The sequence below is a fragment of the Borostomias antarcticus genome (assembly GCF_949987555.1).
Source record: "Borostomias antarcticus genome assembly, chromosome: 16".
In the NCBI taxonomy this organism is placed as follows: domain Eukaryota; kingdom Metazoa; phylum Chordata; class Actinopteri; order Stomiiformes; family Stomiidae; genus Borostomias; species Borostomias antarcticus.
The window spans coordinates 6,764,669-6,782,207 of record NC_140249.1 but is presented as its reverse complement, the minus strand read 5'-3'; the positions used below and the strand labels follow the sequence as shown (position 1 = coordinate 6,782,207).

Sequence of the window (17,539 nt, the reverse complement as noted above, 5' to 3'; positions counted from 1 at the left end):
ATGCCATTGCTTTCTGTCTGTTAATATCCAAGGTCAATCAATCCTAGGGCCTTGTTAGTTTGTGATACTCTCATGTTGATATTCAGATCAATCATGGGTGGCACGGTGGCTTGGTGTGTTACACTGTTGCCTCACAGCACGAAGGTCCTGGGTTCGATTCCTGAAGGGACTATCTCCGGGCCTTTCTGTGTGGAGTTTGCATGTTCTCCCCATGCTCATTTTGAATCTCTCAACATAGAACCCCAATATGAAAAACATGCAGAAGAACAGATGCTCTTCAGTCCTGTCCCTGACCAGGACTTGGACTGAGCACTTGGACTTGGCTTCAGTGATGAGCCTGCCCACTGCTCCTGGCTGTCTGGAGGAGGACAGCTTGGATGGAATAAATGCAGAGGACAAACTCCTGTGTGTGTGTATGCTTTCCTCTCCTCCTTCAATCTTCACCTCTCTTCCTCTCCTCCTTGTCAAAAAGCCAGCAACCCGCTGGATCTCATCTTCACTAGACACTGTTCCACCACTAACCTCTCTGTCACTCCCCTCCATCTCTCTGACCACTATTTCATGTCCTACTCCCTCTCCCTCCCCTCTTCCCCCGTAATTCCTACTCCTACCCACATGGTTACTACCCGTAGCCATCTCTGCTCGCTCTCCCTACCCTCTGATACTGCTACTGATCTTCTCCTCTCTACTCTTTCCTCCTCTCTGGACAATCTCTGTCCCCTCACCTCCAGGCCAGCACGCCCAACTCCACCTGCCCCATGGCTGTTGGACTCGACAGACGGAGCCTGAGAATAGCTGTGTATAAATGGTGAAAAGGCAGACTCCCAGAGGACCATCTTAATTTCCGATCTCTGCTTTCCACATTCTCCCCCTCCCTGTCTGCTGCTAAAGCTGCTTTCTTCCACTCTAAAATTCTAACCTCTGCTTCCAATCCTAAAAAATTCTTTGAAACCTTTTCATCACAACTCCAGCCCCCACCTCCTACTCTCAACATCTCCGTTCTCCCTGACGATTTTGCCAACTTCTTTGACAAGAAAGTTAAGGATATCAGATCCTCGTTCCCCCATCCCCCGGTCAACGCTCCGTGCACCAACCTCACCTCCCCACCCCCACCCTCTCTTCCCTCTCCACTCCCCCCCTCCTCTCCACGTCCCACCTTATCCCACTTTTCTCCCCTCTCCCCCAACGAGGTCCTCAACCTTGTAACATCTAACCGCCCCGCCACATGCTTCCTAGACCCTGTTCCCTCCACTCTCCTTCAGTCTGTTGCACCCGAACTCCTTCCCTTCCTAACCCACCTCATCAACGCATCTCTTGTATCAGGATGCTTTCCCTCCGCTTTCAAGACTGCCAGAGTCACCCCCACCCCCCGCCCGAAGAAACCATCTCTCAACCCCTCTGATGTCAAAAACTACAGGACTACCTCCACGAGATCAATCTCCTAGACCCCCAGCAGTCCGGGTTCAAGGCTGGCCACTCGACAGAGACCGCCCTCCTTGAAGTGAGTCACTCCATGCCACGAGAGCGAACTCTCTCTCTCCTGTCCGGATACTCCTAGACCTGTCAGCATTTGCTACGGTAGACCACCAGATCCTCCTCTCCACCCTCGAGGAAAAAGGCGTCACTGGCTCTGCATGCTCCCTGTTTGCATCCTACCTGACGGGCCGTTCATACCAGGTGACACGGAAAGGGTCGATGTCGGAACCGCATAGTCTGACTACAGGGGTTCCACAAGGGTCTGTCCTGGGTCCTCTTCTTTTTTCCCTCTACTCTACATCTCTGGGCTCTGTCATTTGCTCGCATGGCTTCTCCTATCACTGCTGGGGCCCCAGAAAGCTAATTCTCACCTAGTGTTCAACCACCCGAAGTTCTCCCACACAACTTCCCTTCTCCCTTCCCTACACTGGCTCCCTGTAGCGGCTCACATCCAGTTTAAAACTCAGAGCAATGAATGGAACAGGAACAGCCCCCTCCTACCTCCAGGCCATGGGTCAAACCCTATACTCCCTCCCAACCACTACGCTCTGCTACCTCGAGGTGACTGGTCGCCCTGTCACTCCGAGGCCCCTGCAGTCGATCAACAAGGTCACGGCTCTTCTCTGTCCTGGCCCCACAGTGGTGGAATGAACTGCCCACTGACGTCAGAACAGCAGAGTCGCTGCCCATCTTTCGTCGCAGGCACAAAACTCACCTCTTCAAGAAGTACTACAACGATCCTCCCACCTATTGTATTTTAGATTGATATTCTTGCACTTTGCCTTCAGCACTAGATTATGCTTTGTCACTTGTTTTAGAAAGGAGATGCACTTGTGAGTTCTGGAAAGTAGTAGTACATTGGCTTTTCCTACGTTAAAAGCAATTATTGTTAGTCGCTTTGGATAAAAGTGTCTGCTAAATTACTGTAATGTAATGTGTGTGAGTGTGCGTTGTGTGGGCTGTGTCGCCACTCACTCACGTGTTGTGTGTGTCACACGTAGCTCGGTAATAAAGACCCTCGAGATCCCACAATCATCAGTCCTAGGGCCTTGGTAGTTTGTGATATTCTCATGTTGCATCCAAAACAAAACATCTGCCAGTTGTGCCGCGTCAGCTGATTAAGCCAGTGAGCCACACCTTGCTGTCAGTCATGACAAATCCAAACCTGTTTGTTTTTGAGATATCTACACTAAAGTCTTAGAGAGAGAGAGAAAGAGAGAGAGAGAGAGGGGGGGGTTTGGGATAGGGAGAGGCAGTGTTTTAGATAATACATACTTTCTCAGGGCACTCTTCCGGCTCCTGTGGGACTCAACACCCTTCCCTGAACCCATATCAGCCTGTGGGCCGGTCAGTGAAATATGACCGCTGGCTGATATATTTAACCCTGCTGGGGAGGAAAACTCCCCCCTCCTTCTTCCAGCAGTTCCTGAGGGGGCAGGAGGGGGGAGTTGGCAGGGCCTGTGAGGGGAAGCGAGAGAGAGAGAGAAGGTCTGGTTAGAAGCAATGTAACCTTTCCTCCAGTTCCTCTGGCTGAGTTCACAGTCTGCCTCGCTTCTAACGCACGCAGCCTCAGTCGACCTCCCTCCCGCCTCGCCCCACTCGCTCTCTCACTTCCCCCTAGTTGCTAGCAGCCAGCTGTGTTGCTCAACCCTGCATCCTGCTGATGCTGCACCTTGAGGTCAGGCTTACCTCTAACCTGGCTTACCTGCCTCTACACACCTGCCTCTCCTCACCTGCCTCTCCTAACCTGCCTCCCCTCACCTGCCTCCCCTCACCTGCCTCTCTTCACCTGGCTCTCCTCACCTGCCTCCCCTCACCTGCCTCTCCTCACCTGCCTCTCCTCAGGCGCTTCTCTTCACCTGCCTCTACTCGCCTGCCTCTCCTCACCTGCCTGACAGAGAGGAGTGGGCCTGACTGAGAGGGCTGGTTAACCTACTGGAGGACTGAGTTGAGAATGAAACAGAGTTGAAATCATTCATCACCACGTCGTCACACATGGACAAGTAGGCCAGTTTGACCGGGGCCACCTCTTTTGTCGAGTAGCTGTGGTGATGTAATAGTAGTATAAATGTAGGTCAACAGTTGGTGTAGGTAAATGTAGTCCAACTAATTTAAATTCACTGAAATGCAATGAGACACATCTGACTTGTGGAGACGTGGGCCACAACAACTGCAACAACAATCTGATATTTGATACCTTTCAGACACAATCAACTGGCTGAGTTATTATGGGTGCAAAGCATATTGAGTGGTTGCTTTTAGGTCAATGAATATTTTAAGTCCAGTTATTATATTTGGACTGATGTCATGTAGTTTTGAAGGTGACAGAAGGATTTGCAGCCCACTTGATCTCAGATTCTCTGTGCTACCATAACAAATGGCTAGGGTCAAAACAAGAGAGGTGAAGTTATCCAAAAAGCTCCTCCCTAAAATTCCTTCTGTCCAACAAACGGTTAAGTTCTGAACCAACAGGAGGCTAAGGTGTGGTCCAAGTTGATCTCGTCTGACCTGTGCCTATCAATAGGCTTACTGTCATTGTAAAATGATGGATTTATTTAAGATTATTGACTACGGAATTATCCAGCTGTTTTTAGGCTAGTCTACTTTTAAGTCTTGAATAGGTCTATCGGTCTATGGTCTCCACTGACCTTTAACATTTCTAATATTTGTAATGCAATGTGTCATATTGCGTCATATTGTTAATGTGCCTAACAATAACTATTATTAATGTGTCAGTTCATTACCGTGAACTGTTGAAGAGAGCATGTTAGCAGATGTCGACTGTCGTGGATGAGACAACAACGCAGCAATGACTCGGATCGCTAGTCATAGATAGGCTATAATCTTCTAATGTGTGTAAAAACTGACGCATTAACAGCATTTTATGAGCCTGACATGAACACAAAGCAAAACGATTTGACGAGCCTAAGCTCTGTTTTCCCTGTGAAAAGCAGCCAGCGGGCCAAGCAAAACACGCGAGGGAAACTCGGCAGTCCCCCTCGCGCTGCACTGGGACGACCTTTCCCCCACTTTTCAGGCTAGCAGTTCATCGGGTTTACACTGACACCGCTGACTCCCTCCAACAGCCACGCACCCCGTCTCCTCCAATCGCTCGCCTGCCACGCACTGTTCACGCGTCGTCTCCTCTGCCATTGGATAATGCCTCACACACATTTGTTTTTCATTGGTGGCACGTTGCCACCCGCTAGTGTGTTGTGAATTTTGTTTTCCCTTTTTTTCCGCTCATGTTGTGCGCGGCTCAGCTGAGAGTGAACCCAGTGACTAACGACTTGGAGCGCATCAGGCTACATTGCGCTGGCGGAGCGGCAGCGCGTCTTTGTTTCACGTTGGCTTTGACACTATAGTGAGAGAAACATTTCCTCAACAACTATGCCATCACAAAAATGCACATATATGGAAGAGTTGTGTGGGGTAAGTTACATTATTACAGTATTCCTAGTTGTATTATGTTGATGTGTTGTATTATGTTGATGTGTTGTAATTTCGTGTCAATGACAGTCACTGAGAACTAATGCACTCTTATGTTCGTTTGCTGCTTCAGATTCGGCAATACTTTCTATTGAATAGTATCAATCAGATATTTAATTTGACAATGTGGCAGTTACTTTCAGTTGATGCCTCCGACTTCTGATGAAAAGTCAGCAATTTATTTGTCCGTGTTTTTAAGAGACTCAGGTCTACAGGAGGTCCCTTAGAAAGTGACCCAACTAAATTAGAATGATGCCTCTTTGCGTTCTAGTTGAGTAACTTAGTAGGCTACTCTGTGTTTAACCAGGTAGATGTGAAATGATGTAAACATCATGTTGTCTTTGTCTCTGAGAAAGCGAGAGAGAGAGAAACATCATTTCATTTGGGGAGTGGCCTAGGGTCACCAACACTCACCATCACCACAGACCAGGCAAAGAGCACTACTTCCTGTAGCCTGCCCTACTACCCTCATCACTGACTACCGCCCCCTGCGTGGGGGGTTTCACATCCCGGAGCTCGTCACCGTTGGCTCTATATTTGGCCAGGGGAGGTGCCTTGGCTGCTTGCCTAGGGCAAGTCTAGAAGGGGTGTAGTCCTTTAACCCCCCTCCCTTTACTGGCCACTGTGGTGAGCAAGAGAAACTTAAACACACCGAGTGACTGGTGAAGATGAGCTCATTTTGAATGCCTTTCTCTTGGTCATGGTAAGCTAGGTCCAGCTTCTGATCTAATCTCTTGTGGTTTGCTCCTCTAAACAGAGCATTGTCAGTTGTTGTTAGAGCGGTGTTGTAAAGTCATCAGCATCGTGCCGGTTTTAACACTGTGAGCGGGTCTAATGTTCTCCTCCTCTCCCCTAGGAGGGCCACGCGGAGCGGAGCAGAGCCTTGCTGAAGAGGAGGAGGCACAGCGACGAGCGGTCCTCCGGCGCTGCAGGGGGCACTCTGGAGTACACCGACCTGGAGGCGGCCGAGGCCCTGGTCTGCATGAGCTCCTGGGGCCAGAACTTCCACAGCGGCGCCAGCAGGGCCCTGGGCCCCTGCAAGCCCAGACCCCTCACCCCCGCCTCGGACTCCTGCGACTCCCTGCTCCCCCCAGAACCCCCGGAGACCCCCAGGGACTTCGTCTCTCTCTCCTCCCTGGTAAGAGACCAAACTATCAAGGCAGTGTCTTTTCTTACACCGGCCGGAAGCACTGATTTTTTAATCCATAAATACCTTATATTTGGGTTACGGTTATGGTTAACGTTAGGGTTTTAGGGTTAGGGTTGGTTGGGTTTACGGCCGCTGTAAGAATAGACTGTGCCAGCTATCAAATAACACACAGGAGGGTTCTTCATTAGGAGGTTCTGGGTATAATGGTTGTGAGTTCACAATTAAGCACAAAGGCCACACAAGCAACGACGATCAAGGCTACAAATCTACAAGGCTGCATACAGCAATACACATTCAGCAACACATTGAAACCATGCTTTTTCTAGGTGGTGGCCAAGCTAGGCTCGGGGGAGGGGAGCCCTGGCCCTGGCTCAGTGATAGACAGGAAAACAGTGGGTTCCTGTAAACGCACAATCTGTTAACATTGATAAGGATCTTTATTTGCTGGGTAAACAGATATTTGGGACCAGGGCTCTCTGTTTACTCTTTAAAGGGAGTTCATAGGAGCTGATAGCCTCTTTATCTCCAGCTGATGTGTTTGAGGACCGTGATGAGCGGATGGTTTATGGGGGGGGGGGGGGTCCAGGTGGCAGGCAGGTAGCTGGTGAGTGTTGAACACTGCCCATCCCCTCAGAGACCTGCTGGTTGTAAAAATCACAGTCTAGAGCCTGCGGTATGCTTTTAACTACGCGTACGCAAGATGGCTGCCACGCGCCTCCTGTGCTCCTTACGTGATTGTCTATGCGTGCGCGTTGTTAAACAGCAAGTATACTTTGGGTTTAACACAGCCCTGAGTGGCCCAGTAGGCCTGTTTACAGACTAACACAGCCCAGTAGGCCTGTTTACAGACTAATACAGCCCAGTAGGCCTGTTTACAGACTAACACAGCCCAGTAGGCCTGTTTACAGACTAACACAGCCCAGTAGGCCTGTTTACAGACTAACACAGCCCAGTAGACCTGTTTACAGACTAACACAGCTCAGTAGGCCTGTTTACAGACTAACACAGCCCAGTAGGCCTGTTTACAGACTAACACAGCCCAGTAGGCCTGTTTACAGACTAACACAGCTCAGAAGGCCTGTTTACATCTTAACACAGCCCTGGATGGTCAACAGGCGTGCTGCAGCCTCCTGGGACCCGTGTCTCTCCGAGCAGCTGAGCTGACCTCCACTCTGGAACAGGAGACGCCCTGCAGTCTATACCCTGTATTGTCATTACTGCCAGTGCTTAATGGTTTTACTCTTGTTTTACTTTATAGCTGTATTCATTCTCTCTCTCTCTCTTTCTCTCTCTCTCTCTCTCTCTCTCTCTCTCTCTCTCTCTCTCTCCAGTGTATGACTCCCCCTCACAGTCCCAGCTTCCCTGAGACCTCCCCCTCCAGCAGCAGCACCAGTACCTCTCCTCTGACGCGCTCCGGCTCCGGCCCCATCCTGCCTGGACCCGGCACGGCCCCCGTGGCCGGAACCACCCCTTCCCTGCCGCACGCTCCCTGCAGAGCCATGGCGACCAGCGTGATCCGCCACACGGCGGACAGCACCCCCTGTCAGAACATTCCAGCCCAACCACCCCCCTCCTCCTCCTCCTCCAACGCACACAGAGCCTCAGATCCAGCGCCCCCCTCCTCCGACACACACAGAGCCTCAGAGACCCCCGGCTGTCCCCAGAACATTGTCAAGACTGAACAGAGTGGCACGCCTCCGCTCTCTCCGTCGGTCCCCTTCACACCCGCCCCCTCCCCCTTCAAGACAGAGCCACAGACCAATCACAGAGGACTCTTTCAGGACGGCCGCGCCTCGTCCCCAGCTCACGCCCAGCTGCCTAACGGCCCGCTCGCTTCCACACCCCTTTCCCCGCGCCCTGTCCTCAGCCCTCCTCCAATCATCTGCCAGATGTTTCCTGTGAGCGGCCAATCAGGTATGATCTCAGCCTTCATCCCCGGCCCGATGCCGGCCACCGGCGCCGGGACGAGGATCGCTACCTCCATCCTCCCCCAGCCCTCCGGCGCCGGCCCCCTGCGGCAGCCCCTCCTGGTGGGCTCGGCGGTGCCCCGGGGCACGGTGATGCTGGTACTGCCCCAGACGTCCGTCTCCCAGACGGTGATGACGCTGGGCAACACCAAGCTGCTACCTCTGGCACCCGCGCCCGTCTACGTGCCCGCGGGACCCGGTGCCGCCAAGATGGACTTCTCCCGTCGCAGGAACTACGTCTGCAACTTCCCCGGCTGCAGGAAGACCTACTTCAAAAGCTCCCACCTCAAGGCTCACCTCCGCACGCACACAGGTGAGAGACACCGGCCGCGCCCTCTGGCGGGGAAATGTCAGGGGTGGGGTTGGATGTGGGTGACGCTGGGTTAAATGTCAGGGGTGGGGTTGGATGTGGGTGACGCTGGGTTAAATGTCAGGGGTGGGGTTGGATGTGGGTGACGCTGGGTTAAATGTCAGGGGTGGGGTTGGATGTGGGTGACGCTGGGTTAAATGTCAGGGGTGGGGTTGGATGTGGGTGACGCTGGGTTAAATGTCAGGGGTGGGGTTGGATGTGGGTGACGCTGGGTTAAATGTCAGGGGTGGGGTTGGATGTGGGTGACGCTGGGTTAAATGTCAGGGGTGGGGTTGGATGTGGGTGATGCTGGGTTAAATGTCAGGGGTGGGGTTGGATGTGGGTGACGCTGGGTTAAATGTCAGGGGTGGGGTTGGATGTGGGTGACGCTGGGTTAAATGTTGGGGGTGGGGTTTGATGTGGGTAACGCTGGGTTAAATTCAGTGTCACAGGCCCGTGATCCGGCCTGAGAGAATGAGGTCATTGTTCTGACTCACAGACTGAGCATGTGCACATTGGCTTGTGACTACGTGATGATTCATTCATTCACTCACTCCCTCTCCCTCTCTCCTCCCCCCTCCCTCCTGCTCAGGGGAGAAACCCTTCAGCTGCAGCTGGGACGGCTGCGATAAGAAGTTTGCTCGTTCCGACGAGCTCTCACGCCACCGCCGGACTCACACCGGAGAGAAGAAGTTTGTCTGTCCCGTCTGTGACCGCCGCTTCATGCGCAGCGACCACCTGACCAAACACGCCCGACGTCACATGACCACCAAGAAGATTCCTTCCTGGCAGACAGAGGTGCGCAGCCTCAACAAGATGGCCGCCCCCAAGACTGCCTCCGCCCTTAGCCCCGCCCCCCTCGCCACACTCAGCATGCTGGTCCCTGCCTCCAACTAGACTGAGCCCCTGGACCCCCATGGGCTAACCCTAACCAACTAGACTGACCCTCAGACCCCCCCCCCCCCCCCCATCGCCCCTCCCCGTCATTGTGAAATATGACCTATGACCCGACCCAGCCACGGGCATAGAGGGCTGCCAAGCACAAGGCTGCTATTAACTCATGGATAGACTCTCAAACATGCACAGACTCATGGATAGACTCAAACATGCACAGACTCATGGATAGACTCAAACATGCACAGATTCATGGATAGACTCAAACATGCACAGACTCATGGATAGACTCAAACATGCACAGACTCATGGATAGACTCAAACATGCACAGATTCATGGAAAGACTCTCATGCACTGGACTCTTTTTCTTTCTACTGCTACGTTTTCTTTCATGAAAGGAATTTTGTTTACTTTCATATATTTTACAAAATGGTATGCACTCTTATGCCAAAGCCTTTTTATGAAGTTTGTCTTACACATTTCACCTGATCCCATGTATTTGTTTTTGTGTATTTGTAAAGGTGTATATCTACGAAGTGTGTGTTGTTTTAAGAACTACATGTTTGGGAAAATGTTGTCTAATGTGTAAAACAATCTTAAGTGGATAGTAATTATCAATATTGTGGTTATTACTTACTCTGTAACTTTTCATATTTAATACACATTTGTAATAAAGAGATGAAAAAAAAGTTTAGTCCATCAATCTCTCTGGTGACTTAGTAAGAACATCCTGGTCATTTTACAGAAATCGTCATAAACCTTGATAAGAACATTGTGCTCATCTTGATAAAATCTTGATAAGAACTTCCTGGTCATGTTATAGAAATGATGAAGCAGCTGGTTCCAAATGCTGATTCAGTCTTCCCTGATGGGAAAGGAGTACTGGTTTCTTGCCACATCCTGTGTGCGTCACGGTATGTGACCCCCCTTCCTCCAACAGACGGTCAGCTGATACTCACTTCCTGCTGAATGTGCTTACCAACGCTCTGGCAAGCTTCCTGTAGGCTTAGCAGACCCAGCAGGGGACAGTTCGAGCCACTGAGCAGGACTAATCCACACCAGGCTGGATGGCATGTCAGAGAGCTGTCAATGAAATGTAACCTTGATTCCATACATATATCGGTTTGGCTCTGATTCCTTTGTAAAAATGACCATTAAAGGGACATGTTTGATAGACATTGTTTTGATTGATAGACACTGTTTTGATTGAATTACATGTAGGAAAAGCCAATGTACTACTACTTGCCAGAACTCACAAGTGCATCTCCTTTCTAAAACAAGTGAAGAGCATAATCTAGTGCTTAAGCCAAAGTGCAAGAATAGCAAACTAAAAATGCAATAGATGCTTAATAGGGAGTATTTTGGTAGAGGGGAGTTTTTTCTTGGAAGAGGTAAGTTTTGAGCCTATGGCGAAAGATGGGCAAAGATTCTGCTGTCCTGACGTCAGTGGGCAGTTCGTTCCACCACTGCGGGGACAGAGAAGAGCCGTGACCGTGTCGATCGACCGCAGGAGCCTCGGAGTGACGGGGCAACCAGTCGCCCTGAGGTAGCAGAGCATAGCGGTCGGGAGGGGGTGTAGGGTTTGACCATGGCCTGGAGGTAGGAGGGGGCTGTTCCTTTCATTGCCCTCTAGGCTAGTACCAGAGTTTTAAACTGGGTGCGAGCTGCTACAGGGAGCCAGTGTAGGGAACGGAGAAGGGAAGTTGTGTGGGAGAACTTGGAGTGTTTGAACACCAGGCGAGCAGCAGCTTTCTGGACAAGTTCCACGGATTTAATGGCTATTTTGATTGATAGAGTAGCCTATGTTTTGATTGATAGAGTAGCCTATGTTTTGATTGATAGAGTAGGCTATGTTTTGATTGATTGAGTAGCCTATGTTTTGATTGATAGTGTGTTCTGATTGATTGATTGATTATATTTGGTTGGTTACTCTGAAATCATTGAGTAACAGCTTTATAGTGTGTTTAAGCTATAGTTTGTGTATCCTTTTCAATATCAATTCATTATTTTGAGTTGTAACACACACACACACACACACACACACACACACACACACACAGGCTTGTATGTAGCCTACAGTTCTCACACCTGGTAACAGTCCAATCAGAGTGTGAGAAACATGAACGGTTGGTGGGTGCGACCAATCAAGAGCCTCACTGGATACCCTCCCCTTTGCCTTACTGACTACTTACCGGAGGGGAACAACCATGACAGTGTGAAACAGCGACATCTGTTGGACAACTAAGATTACTTCCTGTCATAAGACAGACATATACGATGCAATGATAACATGATTCATACAATATCAAATAAGAACAATTATTGCTGTATATTTCATTAACATATGTCATTAATATATTTCTACTTTTGGAAGTATAAACAGAATAGAGAACAGTGTATAATACAGGGAGAGATGGAGAGAGAGAGCGAGAGAGAGAGAGAGAGAGAGAGAGAGAGAGAGAGTGTGTGTGTGTAAGCATGTGCCTGTACACATATCGATTAGACCTTATAGGGTGGTACTGTGACTGTTTGTGTGTTTTGTGCTTTCGCTCTATATGTATACGCATACTTGACTATGAAATTGTCTAAAGCTGATACTGTAGGGTCCTTTCTGTATATGTATATGTTGGACATGGATATTGGTAATTTTGCTTATGGATGCTTTTTGATACTTCAAATGCACTTAGCCACTGGTAACTGATTTAGGATGACTTTAGTGTTTTCTAAGATACAGTGGAATTTTTGAACATGATGTATAATATGTATGTATAAGATATGCACCATATGTTCTTTTTTAATGCACTGAGTGAACTGTACCAGGAGTCAGGTGACCCTGATACTTAGCACAATGGGTTTCACCTGTTTAAAGAAAAGGGGTTAATTGTCTATCCCATTAGGGTCATGTGACCCTCAGATACCATAGTTGGTGTGGCTATGTTTATTCAGTTGTCTGAGGAAGAGCGTTGTCGCTCGAAATGTAAAATCTATATTTTTTGTCCATAAATAATCTAAATGGGAGCTACAGTGTGCGGACTCTGACTTTCTTTGGTACATATGCTTTTTTAGTCCAGCACCTGCCTTATTAATTATTTTGGGATGTGCGCGACCCACTTCTGATCCTGTACACATATCGTCATGTACCAACAGACCATAGCAAATTCCTCGTAAGTGCAAACCTCCTTGGATAAATAAATCTGATTCTGATTGCAGTTCCACTATTCCACCACTGAGTGGCAGTAGGATCATAATGCGTGAAACGGAAATGTGTTTACATCCGCAGAGCAGGAGCAGTGAAAGAGGGGGCCACACTGAACCCCTCCAAACCTCTCCACTGCCCTGAGCCCCTCCAAACCTCCAGACCTCTCCACCGCTCCAGGGCCCCTCCAAACCTCTCCCCCACCCTGAGCCCTGCCAAACCTCTCCACCGCTCCAGGGCCCCTCCAAACCTCCAGACCTCTCCACCGCCCTGAGCCCCTCCTAACCTCTCCACCGCCCTGAGCCCCTCCAAACCTCTCCACCGCCCTGAGCCCTTCCAAACCTCTCCACCGCCCTGAGCCCCTCCAAACCTCTCCACCGCTCCAGGGCCCCTCCAAACCTCTCCCCCACCCTGAGCCCCTCCAAACCTCTCCACCGCCCTGAGCCCCTCCAAACCTCTCCACCGCTCCAGGGCCCCTCCAAACCTCTCCCCCACCCTGAGCCCCTCCAAACCTCTCCACCGCCCTGAGCCCCTCCAAACCTCTCCACCGCTCCAGGGCCCCTCCAAACCTCTCCCCCACCCTGAGCCCCTCCAAACCTCTCCACCGCCCTGAGCCCCTCCAAACCTCCAGACCTCTCCACCGCTCCAGGGCCCCTCCAAACCTCTCCCCCACCCTGAGCCCCTCCAAACCTCTCCACCGCCCTGAGCCCTTCCAAACCTCTCCATCGCCCTTCCAAACCTCTCCACCGCCCGGAGCCCCTCCAAACCTCTCCCCCACCCTGAGCCCCTCCAAACCTCCAGACCTCTCCACCGCCCTGAGCCCCTCCAAACCTCTCCACCGCTCCAGGGCCCCTCCAAACCTCTCCACCGCTCCAGGGCCCCTCCAAACCTCTCCCCCACCCTGAGCCCTGTCAAACCTCTCCACCGCCGTGAGCCCTGTCAAACCTCTCCACCGCCCTGAGCCCTGCCAAACCTCTCCACCGCCCTGAGCCCTTCCAAACCTCTCCACCGCTCCAGGGCCCCTCCAAACCTCTCCCCCACCCTGAGCCCTGCCAAACCTCTCCACCGCCGTGAGCCCTTCCAAACCTCTCCCCCACCCTGAGCCCTGCCAAACCTCTCCACCGCTCCAGGGACCCTCCAAACCTCCAGACCTCTCCACCGCCCTGAGCCCCTCCTAACCTCTCCACCGCCCTGAGCCCCTCCAAACCTCTCCACCGCTCCAGGGACCCTCCAAACCTCCAGACCTCTCCACCGCTCCAGGGCCCCTCCAAACCTCTCCCCCCACCCTGAGCCCTTCCAAACCTCTCCCCCCACCCTGAGCCCTTCCAAACCTCTCCACCGCCCTGAGCCCCTCCTAACCTCACCCCCACCCTGAGCCCTTCCAAACCTCACCCCCACCCTGAGCCCTTCCAAACCTCACCCCCACACTGAGCCCTTCCAAACCTCTCCCCCACCCTGAGCCCCTCCAAACCACTAAACCCTCTCCACCACCCTGAGCCCCTCCAGACCTTCAAATCATCTCTTCCTCCAAACCCTCTCATCCTTCAAATCCTCTACTTCTCCAACCCCCTCTCCTCCTCCTAACCCCCTCTCCTCCTCCTCTACATACATTCCTCCTCAGGAAGGGTGTGGAGACTGCAGGACTGTGGTCAGGAAATGAACCTTAAACACAGTCCGTGCAGCACATACCTCTCCAGAGCCGAGCAGAGACAGAGTTTTACGATCGGTTTGACTCAAATATCAAGTAGACCACCGATAGCCACTAACTGAGTAGTGATATACAGCTTTAATGGACACAATGTTGAAGTGTATCACATATAAAAAGAAGTGGCACACCAGCAAGGCTCTGTTTATTACCTACTAACAGATAGACCCCCTGCTGTCTATTACCTATTAACAGATCAGGTCCACTGCTGGGGTTTTTAATAGTTTACTAGACAAGGTGGCGCTGTGTTCATCCTTCCAGGAACATTTCCACAATTCAGAGGGTGACACCTTATCAGAGGGCATGGGAGTAAAAGAAGCCTCATTCAATAAACATCCCTTTAACTGAATACGGTTGTTGTAACAATGTTATTAACACATAGTAACACCATTGAACTAAATGTTAAGTACATGTCATGTCATAGGAATACAGTTAAGATATTTCAGGTGTTTCGATTCTCCAGGAATACTAGCCTATAAAAAAAAGAACATTTGACAAAAACTCAGTGGAGAAGGTTTGGAAGTTCCTTTGTCACATAGCCTAAGCAAACGTGCTGTCTTTCAATGTCAACACGGGATATTGGACTGCAGGCTGACAGGGGTGGTGTGGTCAGATAAACTCTCTCTCTATTGTGTCCATCAGCTCCTCCTCCGATCCATCGTACAGCATGACGGGCATCGCCACACAAGGGCCGCGGCAACTAGGGGACAGAAATTAAGACGTGTCAACCCAACAGCTAATATAATATGACAAAAATACACCATCATCTACTGAGGATATCAGTCTAGACCTTGACCTACATGTTTACTTTAGGCTAGCCTACATTTTACGCATGCGTCATGCGTAAAAAGGTGGGCACCATGTGTGGGCTAAAATATTTAGCAATATGATGATGATGCTGATGCTGATTATTATCTTGTTTTAAATTATTTGTACGTTTTGTAATTCAAATAATGTATTTGAAGGTTATAATTCAAGGTAAATAAATAAACAAATATCCAAATGTTTTATTTCCAAGTGGCTTTCGACGTGGGACTAATCTGATCTGCCACGAGCACAATATGGCTTTGTATTTCGATATGCTCAAGGTGAATTCGATCTTGCCCCACAAGCATTTACTACAGAAGTCGTGTGTGTCCACTGAGGAAAGCAATCAATTATTTATAAATGAGGCTACTTACGAGTCTGTATCTGCGCTAGGAACCGACTCCACACAGACAAGTCTTGTCAACAAATCCTGCTGGGAGTTTTAAAGTTCACATAACAAAGACACGAATAAGAGGAGGGGTAGGCTATAACACACATGTTCTCAAAATAGCCTACTTTTCACCGTTGGTTAAATACGCAGGCCGATATCTTTCCCGTTAAACATGAACAAAAAATAGGCTTGGATATTAAAGTATGGCTTCAACCGTGATCATTTGAATGAACATAGTCAGAATAACCTGGTCTTACATTTTTCAGTGCGCTGTTAGGGCATTCGGTTGTCTCGTGTAGAAAGTTGTTCTTGTTGGCTGCGCTGCTGCCCGGGTGTGCTGTCTCAGACAGTTCGGGTCTTGTTAAGTGGGGAGTGGAACTGAAGTCGCTGTCATTGTGCACCCGTCTAAAATTACAGAGCCCGTATGTTTTAGATCTGATAAATGACTTCTTAGGCGAACTTTTTCTTTTAGAAAACACTCCTCTTGGACTTTCATATTCAGCCAAAACCCGATCCAGCTCCTCATCTATGTCATCCTCGTCTGCAGAAAAATCTGAGTCGTGTCCTTCACTGTGACAGTCGTGTTGCGACCTGTTGCGTGACTGGGTAAAGTTAGAGAACTTTGGTATTTTCGCTCGTTTAAACGAGCGGCTGTCCTCTTTCAGGGACAGTACCGTGTTGTCATCTCTGTTGGAAACGGCTGTCTCGCTGACACATGCAGGTGCAACCTTCTTCCCCCTGCTACCGCTGCTGCCCATGTTGCTGTCCTTGGTACGCGGCTGGAAAACCTTATGAGCCAAAGCAAAACTACCCTACTACCTTACTACTCCCAGATGCCCCTCATCAAGTAGGCTAATCCAGAAACGCTGAAAAAAAGTTACAAATTAACTTCCCATGCAGTGGCTCATGAAAGAATGTGGTTAGCAACTACTTAAACACCGATAGGGGCATCACACAGTTCGAGTCCCCCCTCCAACAGAAAATAATCCTGATAAAAAAATAAAAACTTCCATCAACAGATTATCATATTGAGAGAATAAACTCTTCTCCATCCCATTTAAGGACACCGTCCAGGAAAAGCGCACTGTTTACAATCCTACGTCTTGAGGAGCGGTAACAACAACCAGACCTTGCATTTACGTGCTGGAAGACCCCGAGAAAGCGTTCAGACGGTCCGGCCGGTGGGACCGAGGAGCTCAGTGTAACCGTTACATAACGACCGCTCAGAACCGCCGCTGGCTGAAGACTCCGCCTCTCCCCATAACGGTTTTATAGGGCTATCTAAAAGACCAAGCCGTTAGAAATATTCCTGCTGCATAAAAACATCATTTGTTTCTTCCTTTGAACACCTTATATTTTTCTTTACACATTAAGAAGTGCTTTGTGCTGCTAAGGTCAGGAACTGTATGGTTTCATCCATAGACTTGGCTTCATCTCATTGACTTGAATAGAACAACGGGTATATTTTTGTTTTCAATAAATCTGTTGCGGGGGAAATAATAGGCCTACTACTAATGCCACTAAACCGAAAACTCCATACCATTGGTCTTCTAGTATAGTGCCACAGCTGGTTAGCCACAGTTCTTTGATAGTCTGTGTTCAGGTAATAGGTTTTATTGCTGCAGGTGGGATTAGAACCCAGCAATGACGGATTAGAAGGCAATGAGACACAAGAGAGACGGGCATTCCATTCCAACAGCACGGGCTTCCAGGAGATTCCTGAATACGCCTTTGTTTGGGTCCACTTCTGTGTACAAAAGGGCCAGCAGGGCATTTCTCTCTGCCAGGTCATTCTGTCCAGCAAGATCTGTCCAAAGTTAACCATCTGGAGTTGTTTGCTAACCCTCACACACACACACGCAGACACACACACACACACACACACACACACACTGCTCGACGTGCCAAGGACTGTTTGCAACCTGTTCTTACTGGAAAGCAACCAAGTCAAAGACACCTGGTACTATGCTGGCATACCCAGACTCTCTTCACACGATCACAGAGGAAGTTTTTTTCTGAAGCAATGCCATCCTTCAGAATGTTGCAAATGTGTTTTCATTTTGCATTTTCACCCCCCCCCCTCGATATGTGTGGTATGTTCTCATGTGACCATG

The 17,539-nt window shown here is 49.8% G+C and overlaps 1 protein-coding gene across 1 annotated transcript; it reads left to right on the top strand.

The window, feature by feature from the left end:
* Positions 1–4,739: 4,739 nt before the first annotated feature.
* On the top strand, positions 4,740–9,995 carry LOC311319555 (Krueppel-like factor 11). The gene is made up of 4 exons (XM_084451119.1): positions 4,740–4,908; positions 5,822–6,103; positions 7,447–8,395; positions 9,024–9,995. Exons 1-4 carry the CDS (start codon positions 4,867–4,869, stop codon positions 9,326–9,328), a joined length of 1,578 nt encoding a protein of 525 aa, XP_084307245.1. The 5' UTR covers positions 4,740–4,866; the 3' UTR covers positions 9,329–9,995.
* Positions 9,996–17,539: the final 7,544 nt, after the last annotated feature.